Below are 14,420 nucleotides of genomic sequence, written 5' to 3'. Positions count from 1 at the left end.
GGTTAAAACGTTGCCTCGTCACGCCGAAGATCCCTGTCCATTTCTCGTGTCCCCCGCCGGAATATTGCCTAAAGCCTTGTTGTTTTCGCTTGGCAACTCTAGTGAACATCTTGCCTCGGGAAGATGATCATAGACGCGCTGATAAAAGTACATCGATTGCCAGCTGTGGCCTTGTACCTTCAGGTGTAGAAGCCACCCAGTCTCGTGATCAGCTGGCACTGAAGACAGGCACGAACTTGTAAAACGGTAATCTAAAAAAACCCACACCAATGAACTTGTTTAACTCCCCCTGAATACTTCTAAAACAATCAATATCCATCAACAACAAGTAGATGTATAAGACATGAACGTCACCGCTACGCACTGCGGTGATTAAGGAAATCAATGGGCATGTGGTTTTCAAGACATCAAAAGTAAGTAATTAGGAATACGGTATTTTTTTCACAAATTAACATTCTTATTTAGGCCTGTTACATTGCAGACAATCGCTTGAATGCACTTGACTTTTATCTTAATCTGGTTTAGGAGAAACAATATTTGTGTAAATTCAATCATGGGCATGGCCCAGTTATGTTCTCAGTGGGAGAATGGGACATTTTTATGTACTTTTTCTTGTTCTTGTTATGACAAAACCAAAAGGTTAAAACCATAATTAAATTGATTTTAAGGTGGTTTGTTAGATGTATAGAAGGGTGCTAAAAACGATATAAAATGACAGGAAGGTGCAACTTGGAGTATATCTTGGGGTGACAAGTATTATCCCTTCTCGGGGACTTTTGGGTAGCTAGTGGGTAGCTCATCCTTGATTGGCATACTGAAGCTTGTCCGATGCCACGTTCGCTAATAATAGAACGACCAGGCCATCGAGTTTACTATTTATTTAAGGCCGTATCAATTTCGAAATGCACGTAATGTTTTCAGTTTCATTGATTTAGCAACCAAACAGAGTTATATGGTACAAACCAAACACTTACCACTCAACTCATATTTGCTTTCCAAGATCGTATCATATTTGCTTTACCAGGGCGTCAACATCCTAATCATGTACCTTCAACGCGAATGTTAAACAACTGCAAGGGGTGATGGTGTTGGTTATATGACTTTTAGATGTATCCTTGGTACTCTCGTTATTACCCGACAGTATTTATCGACAACTTTGTTGTGTGTAAAGATCCCGGGATAAATGATGAAAACAGGAAGCACTTGACAACTTCCGCAATATTTCATTAATCGTCTTTAATCAGGGCATTGATGCCATTATCAGTAGGCATACATAGAACTGTATAGCTCGTAAATATGATTTAGTTCTGCTTGGTATCCTTGCGGACGGGTCCAAATGATTGTGTATGACTTTCTTCCGTGATTCCTAAGCACCATAGGCAGTATGCCGTGGACATTATAGGCTATAAGTGTGATGAATGGATTCCACCTCACATCGCTGACTGGGGTATTGCAGCTACGACTGTAGCCAGTGTCTGTTTACTGTAGTGAACTTTGGGGAGGCCTCTATAGTGCAAGTCATCTTTAACTGGTGGAAGGGTGGAAACTGGACTTTTATAATTAGTTAACGCCCTTGACTCGAGAAGATGAGTGCAAGTAAGGGATCCTCCTCTGCTGCTTGGCGAAATTAACACTTTCATTCATAATCACAGCTTAATGTAGAAATAGTGTAGTGATTGAGTATGTTTTTACGCCGCCTTTAGCAATATTTCAGCAACATTACGGCGGGGGGCACCAGAAATGGCTTTCACACATTTTACCTATGTGGCGAATCGAACCCGGGTGTTCGGCGTAACGAGCGAACGCTTTAACCAATACATTACCCCATCACTCAGAAGGGTGTTAATAGGAAGGGTTTTTCTCACTATCTCAGTATCGGTTAAAGTTCGGGGGCGTCTAAAACCACCCTCTGTTAATTATTGTTCTTGTGAATAGGAGCTTTCAAATAGCTGTCACAGCGAGGCTGGTACAGAGAACTTGTTATATAATCTTTAATCGGAAAGTTGATTACCCATGACCTGGCTTGAAACAATACAATTCATAGACATAAACCACACTGACATTGACAGTTGTTGGTAGCCTCGGCCACTAACACATTTCATTAATCAGACTATTGTTTTGGGCTTTAGCACGCCTGTCTGTCTGGTATCTTACACAATAAGTGCAAAGCGTTAATTAGCGTTATCGATTCGATAAACCAATTCGGAAAAATTTGAATCGCGATGCGATTAATATGCAAATGAAGTCACCTCACAGCATCTACTTTCAGTAAGCTCCATTCGTCAACCCCAACAAGTGCAGATAAGTGTTTCCCAGTGAATGGGTTCCTGTAAACTGTCATGGCTACAAATAAGTTATCAGTGTAGGAGAACGGTGTGGTTTTACTTTAGTGTCGTATTCAAACCCTTTTTCTATAGTTACTGTATTGATTGGAAGTAATTATATTAAACTAAGATTATTTAAGTTACCTTCGTGTTTCAGTATCGTAAATATCATATTGTAGAAATTGTATGGTATTTTGTCGATTTTACGATACAGAAGCACCCCCGGTGAATGATGTATATAGAATAACGGATTTGCCGAGTTGTCAGGTAATGAAGCGAAAGAAGCACCCGCCCTCACCTTCAACACCTGGGCAAGATCAGCTCAGTGTCAGCCACAGAACCCCGCGGCGATGAATAATACATCCACAACCACAAGTTGCCAATTTACTTTGTCCCAGATAACCATGACGTAAGTCGGCTTTACGGTTTGAGGTAGGAACTAGAGACAAGGATCGCGTGTTGCGGTATATGAAAACAGTCTATATCAACCACTGGAGTGTAAATATTTAATGTCCTGGGCGTAATATCTTGCGTGTCCTGAATTCAGCATCTCTGTGGGGTAATGAGGTGATAGAGTGATGGTGATTGAAGTTAAAGGGGGGCTGCGATCAAGCTGCCTAGCAAGTTTCATTGAACTCCCACAAATGTCAACGTGTACCTACGTTGTGAATACACCATGCCAAATGTACACTTTCTCATTTAAAGGTGTTGTGTACTGATAGTTTTCGGCCATGGGAGCCGTGCCAATTTAAATCTATCAGAGGGGTACACAAAGTACGTGCTCTAGACTACCAGTTGTCGGACTTCGATTTTTTTTGGAAACCTTGGTGGCTGAGTGGGTGAGATCGCTGACTTTGTGTGCTGGCGATTAGGTGCCTCACTCTGATTGTGGATTCGAATACCGGATGGGACTCAACCCCCCAAAGTACTTGAATTTTTACTAAGAAATGCTATCCCAAATATAACATTTCTTCCAACGTTTATTAAACTAACAGTTAATGATTACCCACAATGAAACAAAATTTCAGGTCACACTCTTTCTATAATAGAACAAAGTTGGAAATGGACACCAGACGGGGGGTAGTAAACAACATTTTCTTCCATTAGCGCGATCAGTTTGTTGAAGATCCGGGTCAGAATTGGTCTTCAGCAATCCATGTTTGCCGTAAAAGGCGACTAACGGGATCGAGTGGTCAGACTTGGTGACTTGGTTGATGGAGGTCATCGTATGATCCCAATTGCGAAGATCGATGCTCATGATGTCATCACTGGATGAGCAAACAAACAATTGGTTTGTTGAGTTTTGTTATATCATGCAACGTCCGTCTAAACTAAACTGCCGGGAAAAATGAAAGTATGAACCCATGTTTTATGGTGACTAAAATGAAACAAACAGGGAGGGTTATTCGATGATGATGTACTGGATACGGGTATGATAGTTGTGTTGTGGAACGTACGTTTGCAGTGTTTCGGCGACATTTTAAGCAAAGTAACGTTTCGATATTTTTTTGTTATTTTGTAGTTTAATCAGTTTCATGTGCCCGGCAGTTTATATGACATCGAACTAAAGTAATTTAGCTTAAGTTGCATACAACGCTCTCGCAAACAAGGTCGGTCTTTGGCCAACAGGGCGGTCGGGTAGCCTGGTGGTTAAAGCGTTTGCTCGTCCCGCCGAAGACCCGGGTTCGATTCCCGACATGGGTACAATGTGTGAAGCCCATTTATGGTGTCCCCCGCCGTGATACTGCTGGAATATTGCTAAAAGCGGCGTAAAACCATACTCACTCAGTCTTCGGCTAACAGGTTTGATTACTTGAATTCTTCACTAACCAATTCATTACAAGATGCCTGATATATCTATTTGATCTTCTTGCAGTGTGTACAACGTGGATGATCTTCGGAAGAGCCCTCAGTTCCGGGACCATGCTGAGAAATTCATGCAGGTCCTTCAGAACATCGTGGACAACCTTGAGTGCCTCGCACCTGTCACTCAGCACGAGCTGATGGCACTCGGCGCCTCCCACGTGCTGTTCGACGGCTTCGACACCAACTACTTCGGCGTGTTCTCCAAGTGCATGCTGGAAGTTTGGGAACAAGAGCTGGGCGAAGAGTTCATTCAGGAGGTGAGGGAGTGTTGGAAGGCAGTGTTCGAGTACCTGGTCACACAGATGTCCGAGGGGTATGACATGTGTGTTCAGGAACAGAGGAAGGGCATCTCCACTATGCAAGATAATGAACACCGGAAGAACAAAGTGCAGAGGGAGTATGATGTTCTACCAGATGTAAACGCAACATAGATGGTCACGTGGTTGTCAAACAATAGAAGAGCTGGAACTGCGCATGCTCAAGTGATTCAATGTGATAACTGATGTGTTTTTTCATATTTATGTTACGAGATCCATGCTGGCCCATTCCTTGTCAACCAACATATTGATGGGATGTTCTAAGGTGGAACAGAAATGCATGTTACCACGCAGCAATTCATGGATCAACTCGTTCCTATATGATGGTGAACAGCTACCTTGTTCTCAAATAATACTCTGTGACACTCGAATTTGTTACTTTTGTCAAGATTTCAAAAGTCATGCCATTGATATGTATTGATTGTAATGAGTGAGTGAGTTGGGTTTAACGCCGCTTTTAACAATATTCCAGTCATATCGCGGCGTGTCAGTTTAATGTGGGAGGAAAGCCCGAAGTGATGCTGTTCCAGACGTTTACCACTTCGGTGAAACCCACGAGCACGGGTATGGTGCTGACAAACCTAGAAACATAATCGGGGCGAACCGGGATTCGAACCCACAATCATAGGTTTCTGGCGTACCCAAGGGACGCAACTCTTCACAGCGAATCGCGGCGCCTTAGACGACTGGGCCACCCGTGCCCCCTGTATTGATTGTAAATGTAGTTGGCTGTCAAGGACTAAAACAGCACTGGGTTTCTTTGCCGTCGTGAATTCTGATCCACAACGCCGTGGTATGACTGGAATACTGTCCAAAGCGGCGTAAAACACAACTCACTCACTCGCTGGTCCACCTATGACGTCACCCTTCCGGAGAGATGTGTATAGGTTGACCAGTATAGTAGGTACACCAGACATTCACGACAAGATGGTATATCTAGCCCGTGAATGTGTCCCCGTGGACATCTACTTGTCGCTGACACTCCGTGATATAAATGAAATGCTGTTTAAGACGGCGTGACTTACTCCACTCAATCAATTTGTCTGGACAAACCTTGAAATCATTCGTGATCGCAGACCAATGTCCTCGTGGCTGACACACCGTCTATTCCTTGTAACAAGGGTTGTTTCTTTAGACACCTTGAAATATTTTAACAAATTGTAAGTTATCACGTTTTGCGAATGCGAAAGACATATACAATCTGGATTAAAACTATACTTGAGGGGCGGTCCGGAAGCCTAGTGGTTAAAGCGTTCGCTCGTCACGCCGGAGACCCGGGTTCGATTCCTGACATGGGTACAATATGTGAAGCCATTTTCTGGTGTTCCCTGCCGTAATGTTGTTCCCCGGCGTAAAACCAAACTCGCTCACTCACTTTTGCTTGAATTCAGTAACGTACAGTAAAGGACAGACAACACCATCTCGCCTACATCAACCTGAAGGGGATGTATTCGCACCAATAGCAGCTGTATCAGTTGTTCTAGCACCGTGTCGCTTCTATTGAATAAACGTATAAGAAGAGTCATCTTTAGACCCTATGCAATTATGTGCGGTGTTGTAACATAATCATGACAAAATCTATGATGTGCTAAACATAAGATCATCCTAACAATGTCATTGGCGTTGATATTCAAGTATTTGTACAAATGGACGAGCCGCACAATATGAATTATCAGTTCGGTCAAAAAACATAAATATAAAAAATCTTTAAGTCTTCACAGACTATTGGTGTAAAATAAGTATAATAAACCGCAGAAACAGAACTTTTAAAAAAAATTGGGTTTGGCCTTACCGTGTCACAGAGTTGTATGCTTCTCTGTGGGATAAGCAGCGCGTTAAATACGTGTTCGATAGTTACCTTTAAACCACGCGCTCACACTGACCGTTACGGAACATTGTGATTATTACTTGAGTTCTATTCCATGATTTCGCACGAGCATATTTTATATATGTATAATACACTGTATATTTCACTATGTCCTTGTAATGAATCGGTGTGCACGTTACCATGGTAAACACGGTACTCTATCACATTGATACTGATACATGCTGTCACCCCTGTCGGGGCTTCGGGTTAGAACAGATCCCCGGTACCTCATGCTTGTAACGGTGAAATAGGGCTTAATGTCGCGTTCAAGGAGATCGCGTGTGATAATGCCGCAGTATACAACAAAGATAACCTCTCTGATCTAGTATACTGACACCGGGCCGACCAGTCCTTGCTGTATCCCATTATTGCCGAGCGCCAGGCAGGGTAACAACAAGTACACTATTTTAACGTCTTTTGGTATGAAGCGACCACAGACCTTCAGCTCTCCGGACAGACGGTCTATCCTTAAGCTCAAGGGGGCTTGTAAAACCCGATTAAACTGACGATCGGGAGATCAGGGTCTGCAGGTTGCCAGTCATCGTACCTGGTGGTGCGGACCGATGCTCATGCTGTCAGTCACTGGTTTGCAGGCTGCAAATGTTTTCCGATTATTTACAGGCTGCCGTGATATAGCTGACTGACATTAGACATCATTCACACTCACGTCCTATGCACATTGTATCCATGATCGATAGATGACGTTAATCAAAGAGGGTATGACGCAGGCAAGGTTTCATGGAATGAAGCTGGATTCTAAAGTATTAAACTAACCACGTCAGAAGGAAGAAAACTATTAAAGTTTAAGGTGTCAAGCCTACAAGACTTCAACTATCTATCTGTTTTATTTCGTTTTAAAAATCGGTTACATGTAAGTTGAAACGCGTGACGCACGTCCATGGTATTGTGTGGAAAGAGATCTCCTCTGCGTTAAAAAATAACGAACATTTATAGCCCGGACTTTGTGCTGATTCAAATACGTATACACATAGTTCCTAGGTCCAGATTGTGTTGTCTTTAAGAAGGAAGAATGTGGACGTGTTGGAATATACTTGAGCATCCTTGATATAAATATGCAAATTATTGACTGGTTAAAAATGCCCATCTCAGTTACTTCTGATTTTGTAACTGGGTGTATGTTTCAAATGCATAAATGTTCTTATAAAACCGCTGTGATAGTTCTTTCACGCTTTCCCTGTATATACATACTATCTACACTGCAAAGAATGGTCACTAAGTTCAGATTGCTACCAAGGCATTGTGTCGCTTACATCACAACTTGGCAGACACATTACCGTGATGGGTGCACTCTAGGAAATATAGTATATTGAATTTGCTTAATATGGCTCGTTACCAAATTCATACTTAGTAAAATGTATAAAAAGCATGGCATCGTACAACTATGTGCAAATAAGTCTTAAAAATCGGAGGACATCTTCAGTGTTTTTCGATCGTTTGAACCTATAAAGCATTTTACAACGTAAACATGTTTCCATGACAATATTATTATCTCTTCTGAGAACGTTTGCATGATTGAAGCATTATAAAATGAATATATGTCCAGACTAACGGGATCGGGTGGTAAGGCTCGCTGATTTGGCTGATGCATGTCATTGTATCTCAACTGCGTAGATCGATGTGCACGATGTCAAGAACTGGAAGGTCTGGTCCAGACTTGATTATTTACAGACCGCTGTCATATAGCTGGAATATTGCTGAATGCGCTGTGAAATAACAAACAAACAAACAAAGAATATATATCCAGGTTAATACCCTGAACTTGTTGACATTTCACAGTGAAATGGATGTTTCAGTCCATATTCATCACAGTAGGTGGGGAAATACCGTTGGTGATACTAATCTTTTCAGTTAATTATATTTACTGTATAATTATATCAATACAATACTCAATCGCATCAGCCACATAAAAACCTGGCTTACTGAAATAACCAACCCGTGAAGATCCGGTTAACAACTGATCTTCAGCAACCCAAGCATGTAGAAAGACAAACGGGATCGGGTGGTCAGGCTCGCTGAGATGGTTGATGCATGTCATCGAGTTTAATTGCGCAGAACGATGTTCATGATGTCAGTCACTGGATTGTCTAGCCCAGACTCAATTGACCGCCGTCATATAGCTGGAATGCGGCGTTCAACAACAAACAGACTGAAATAAATATTTTTAATAAGCCAAAATGAGAAAGTACGTATTGTCAAGATTGTGTTGTATATTTTCTCTGTGGTCTCATGCGCTCATAGAAGCCTAGTAATGAAAGATAACATTATTTGTATACATGTATCCATTTTTCTTAAGAACTTTTTCCGAGCTATGTTACAAAATTGTTTTCTCGTTCGTAACCATTCGTATCATTCCGGGAAAAGCCGACCTTCTCAAAAAAGGTGTCGGAAAGGGGCGAGAGGTGACGAAGGTTTTAAGTGGTGTCATAATGTTAAAACGAGATGCTTTCATTGTTTATGATTCATTATTTGACTACATTATGTATTTTCTTATTTAATCTCATGGCGATTTTTCATAACTGTAAATATATTTTTTACGGCATTTGAATTCTCTTAGTGAACAGTGCAGTGATGTTTTGCCAAACATGTTTTCTTGTTCTGTAAATAATGTAGAGTACAGGTTACATTCGGTTTAAATATATCATATTGGGCAGTTCTGTCAGAGACACACAGTTGTCTCCCTTGGACCCTGTGACGTACTTTGATGCTCAAATTGTGTGACTGTTTAAACACTTGTTGCCAAATTTTAGTTCTTTATCATAATAAACTTTGTCTTGGTACACCGAATGTGTTTTGTAATAGAAACAGTGATACATTATACTTTTGAACATGGAAATATTCGAATGAGGGAAACAAGTGAACAGCCTTTGTCAGCCTACTCTGCAGAGCTACTTCCCTTTGTCGTGCCAGGATCCGCGGATCGTGGGTCGGAATCCCAGAACTGTCCCTTTGTCATCACAATAGTATGGAATACCATTGATCAAGGGTTTGGCCAAAGCGCTGAACAAATGAAAACCTGGTCAACTGGAGCAGGGTCGGGGTTAACGTCCATCCTTACTGGTCTCAAGCTCCGTGCAGATCAGGATTAGAATAGGTCTTCAGCAACCTATGCTTGTCGTAGGAGGCAACTATGCTTGTCGTAAGAGGCGACTCATGGGATCGGGGGGGTCGACGCTCATGACACCAATCACTGGATTGTCTGGTCCAGGCTGAATTATTTACAGACTACCTTCATATAGCTGGAATATTGCTGAATGCAGCGTCAAACGACAAAGAAACAAAGAAACAAACATAGGCCTCAAACTATGGTGACCAAATACGACCTAAGCTGAAAATCAGTGGTTCTCATGAATCAAAGGAGTTTCCCTACGTGTGGAAACTACGTATACCTTTTTGTGCATTTTGTATGGATGCATATGTTTGGCAGTTGTCACACAGTTTCGACTTATGAACGCCGTGAAAGACTGCAGCATACACCAACACTCACACACTGATACAAAGTATTAGGGGTGTGTGAAATGTAAAGGGCAACCTGAAGGATACTATTAGTTCAACTGTTTAAACTAATAGAAATGGTACATACTAAAGTAATAGAGCTGTTGGAACATCCAATATCTCCGGAACTCCGTTAGGTCTTGTTTATTATCTGAAAATTCAAGATACTTAGCTGAAAATTCAAGTTGTTATCTTGAAAATACAAGTACTTAAGTTGGAAATTGTATTGAAACATCAATGTAAAACTCAAGATACAACATATAATGTGTTGATACTTCAAGCGGTGAAGTTAAAAATTCAAGATACTATCTTAAAAAATTCAAAATGAACTTAATTTTGCAAATGAGCCTCTCAAGGCTTCACTTTCCACCCTGAGCTGACACTGTTCCCAGATAAGAACTTGAAGTTTCAAGATAAAAGAACAATGTTATGGCTCTATTGAGTTTCCGTAAATACTCCCCTGACACTTCTCGGAGTGCTTGCCTGGACGCCAATAGGAATATATCACAAACTTGAACGCGTCTGAAGAGGGATCATTCATCCACACATGCAGGCTCAGTTTCACTAATTTGATGACGTGTAATATTCGACGAGTGGGGGGCCGGGGGGTGGGGGGTTGAAAACGGATTCCTACCACCCACCAATGCTTGTTGTAAGGGCTGTCTATTGTGTATTGGGTGGAAAAATGTGTGATAGCGGGTTACTGTGTGGTAGTACCCTGACGGCATGAACGGTTGCCCATACTATACTATCAACCACCCTTTTCCGGCCCAGACTCGATTATCTACTGACCATAATGATATACTATCATCGCTGGTTATAATGTCACCTTTTGTCCAGCGGAAGATATAGCATTATAACTAGGGAGCTGAAAACAAGACATAATTGATTTATGCTAGAACTTGAGTCTCATCAATCAAATTGAGAAATGCCAATCTATTCAGGCTTATAGAAAAGGATATTATCATTTACATCAAACAATCGGTTTGTTATCTTAAGAGGATTGGATGTGAAAACAACTGAATCAATCAGTTTGTTGATGGTCAAACATATTATTAAAAATGGCATTATAACCAGGGAATTGGAACTTTCGTTCTGCGAACATTGGCATTATAACTAGGATGACATTATAACCAGGGAATTGGAACTTTCGTTCTGCGAACATTGGCATTATAACTAGGATGACATTATAACCAGGGAATTGGAACTTTCGTTCTGCGAACATTGGCATTATAACTAGGATGACATTATAACCAGGGAATTGGAACTTTCGTTCTGCGAACATTGGCATTATAACTAGGATGGCATTATAACCAGGGAATTGGAACTTTCGTTCTGCGAACATTGGCATTATAACTAGGATGACATTATAACCAGGGAATTGGAACTTTCGTTCTGCGAACATTGGCATTATAACTAGGATGACATTATAACCAAGGAATTGGAACTTTCGTTCTGCGAACATTGGCATTATAACTAGGATGACATTATAACAAGGGAATTGGAACTTTCGTTCTGCGAACATTGGCATTATAACTAGGATGACATTATAACCAGGGAATTGGAACTTTCGTTCTGCGAACATTGGCATTATAACTAGGATGACATTATAACCAGGGAATTTTGCAATGAGGAAACCGTTCTGAGACAAACATTGCATTATAACCTGGGTGGCATTATAATCAGGGAGGACTGTATAGCCCAAAGTCGTTCACTGCACTTTCTGGTAAGGACGATATAATTTGTTTGTTTGTTGTTTAACGCCGCACTCAGCAATATTCCAGCTATATGACGGCGGTCTGTAAATAATCGAGTCTGGACCAGACAATCCCGTGATTTACATCATGAGCATCGATCATTGGGATACCATGACATGCTTCAACCAATTCAGCGAGCCTGGCCATCCGATCCCTAAAGTTGCCTTTTACGACAAGCATAATCGCCTTTTACGGCATGCATGTGTTGCTGAAGACCTATTCTACCCCGGATCTTCACGGGTCAAGGGCGATATATAACCATCCTAAATATCCAGCCTGTTATATCTTCATGCTGCTGTGCGGCGGCGGGTAGCCTAGTGGTTAAAGCGTTCGCATCACACTGAAGACCCGGGTTCGATTCCCCACATGGGTACAATGTGTGGAGCCAATTTATGGTGTCCTCACCTCGATATGGCTTGAAAATGGCTAAACGCGGCGTCAAACCATACACACTCATACCCCTGTGACAACCATTTCTCGTCATAGTATGGGAATAAAGTACACTGGATCACCGAGGATGGAATACAGAATGATCGGGTGAATGCGCAGGGCCGTTGTAGCTATTGTATATAGTAATTGACTCAACTCGTGTGCGACATTTGCAGGAGGAGGATTCACAGTGGAAAGCCAATGTACGAGACAGTCTCGCACATGTTCCCGCCGCATGTAACGAAGGGCTGGTGACGTCATGATGAGATGAATTACACGGTAAAGACTGCTTGCCTACGACAGCTGATCACTGAGAGAATATCAGATGGCAGCAGAAAGGACCACCGTGCAATAATTCAATATCAGTTTCTATAGAAACAAGAATTTAAAAAGGATTACGTAATCACAAAATTGAATGGAAAATGCCAATGATATAAAAAGTGTTTTTCTCAGATTTCTTTCAGCAGTAATTACATGGAAGGGTAGGGAATGACACAAAGGCGGTCAACATAAATGCCAGGATGAGTCATTTATCATTTATAATAGCATGTGTTTAATTATATACAGTCAGGACATTGATCCGTTATGCAGTGGCTACTTAGGATGGGTACAAAGTGAATGGGTGATCACTGGAAAAACCAAGTCGACTCTAAATGGGTTAGGGGATGGGTGATCACCTAAAAACACAAGTTGACTCTAAATGGGTTAAAGGATGGGTGATCACTGGAAAAACCAAGTCGACTCTAAATGGGTTAGAGGATGGGTGATCACCTTAAAACACAAGGTGACTCTAAATGGGTTAGGGGATGGGTGATCACTGGAAAAACCAAGTCGACTCTAAATGGGTTAAAGGATGGGTGATCACTGGAAAAACCAAGTCGACTCTAAATGGGTTAGGGGATGGGTGATCACTGGAAAAACCAAGTCGATTCTTAATGGGTACAAAGTGAATGGGTGATCACTGGAAAAACCAAGTCGACTCTAAATGGGTTAGGGGATGGGTGATCACCTAAAAACACAAGTCGACTCTAAATGGGTTAGAGGATAGGTGATCACCTGAAATGCCATTTCGACTCTAAATGGGTTAGAGGATGGGTGATCACCTGAAAACACAAGTCGACTCTAAATGGGTTAGAGGATGGGTGATCACCTGAAAAACCTAAGTCGGCTCTAAATGGGTTAGAGGATGGGTGATCACCTGAAAAGCCATTTCGACTCTAAATGGGTTAGAGGATGGGTGATCGTCGTATCCCGGCATTGTGATTCAAAGCTCATGCTATCAATCACTTGTTTTCCTGCTCCGATGTAATGTTGTATTGAGCAAGCTATCGAGTTATTCCGCTGACATTAACACCTAAATCACCTTTATCCCTTTAATACAAGGAGAGGGCGAAATTTAGAATGACACCTCTGCGTCATCAACATCTTAAGACAGCACGTATCACTAACATCAGCACTCTACACTGCAGCCAGGTTCTTTGTGTCAAGGTGACCTTCTTCTTTATGTGGACGTCATCTCTTAAAGAGTCTATTATCATCTTTCCAAATCTGTATTCTAATTAAACTTTAATTATTTGAAGCAAATCATCTATAAATATATATGTTAAGGGTGACATAAACCACAAGAAGGTTATTTTTGAGCATCAAATGGTTTCAGATATACATGTACTGAACCATCAAGCAGAAAGTTCAAAATACAGTGGAATCCGTCCAATTCGGACTCGATAAGTGTGAAAAGTCCGAATTAGAGAGTTGTAGGTCAATTTGAGTAATGCTAATTTATTAAGGAACTGAGAGGACTTTCACCAAAATCCTCATTTGACAGAGTCCGATTTGGACAGATTCCGCTGTCTGTATAACCATGGTTCATATATGCAGAGTAGCTGAACGCAAAATTTAAGGTCTAAAGAGTTCTCTCCCCTTGTTCACAAACTTTCAAAATACAATAAAAGTTTGTTTTTATTTACCTGTGCGTCCATTTTGGTATTTGGTGCATGAACTTTGATACAAGAGAATGCATTCTTGTTTGGAAGTGGCCATAACTAGATTATGATTATAACAAACGATGGTATGTACGAGGGGTCACCGGTTTATGGCAGAAAAACGATTTAAAAAGTTATTTTAGGGGCGCTTCGAATTCGCATCGATATTGGAAAACATCTTCGACTCATTTACCTCTTTCGAATTCCTTTCAGATTAGAATAAATGGGGTAACCGAAATGCGATGTTTTTGTTTTTGTTTTGGCTCATCCATCCTCATCCTACAGACAAAACCTGGGTTAACAAAACATTAAGTTTGTATAAAAGGTTTAGAACCACTTCCCCGGTCTGGTGGATAACACATCTG

The 14,420-nt window shown here is 41.3% G+C and overlaps 1 protein-coding gene across 2 annotated transcripts in view; it reads left to right on the top strand.

Annotated features, from left to right (window-relative positions):
• The window catches only part of LOC124110851 (globin C, coelomic-like), a 51,629-nt gene extending 46,613 nt beyond the window's left edge, over positions 1 to 5,016 (top strand). For both annotated transcript variants that reach the window (XM_046470322.2, XM_046470312.2), the window contains exon 3: positions 4,201 to 5,016. In XM_046470322.2, the coding sequence (XP_046326278.1) occupies positions 4,201 to 4,621 (421 nt within the window). In that variant the 3' untranslated portion in view covers positions 4,622 to 5,016. The remainder of the gene's footprint in view (positions 1 to 4,200) is intronic.
• Positions 5,017 to 14,420: the final 9,404 nt, after the last annotated feature.

This window comes from Haliotis rufescens, unplaced genomic scaffold, assembly GCF_023055435.1.
Source record: "Haliotis rufescens isolate VD_foot unplaced genomic scaffold, xgHalRufe1.0.p SCAF_5, whole genome shotgun sequence".
NCBI lineage: Eukaryota > Metazoa > Mollusca > Gastropoda > Lepetellida > Haliotidae > Haliotis > Haliotis rufescens.
This window is presented reverse-complemented; position numbering and strand designations above follow the sequence as displayed.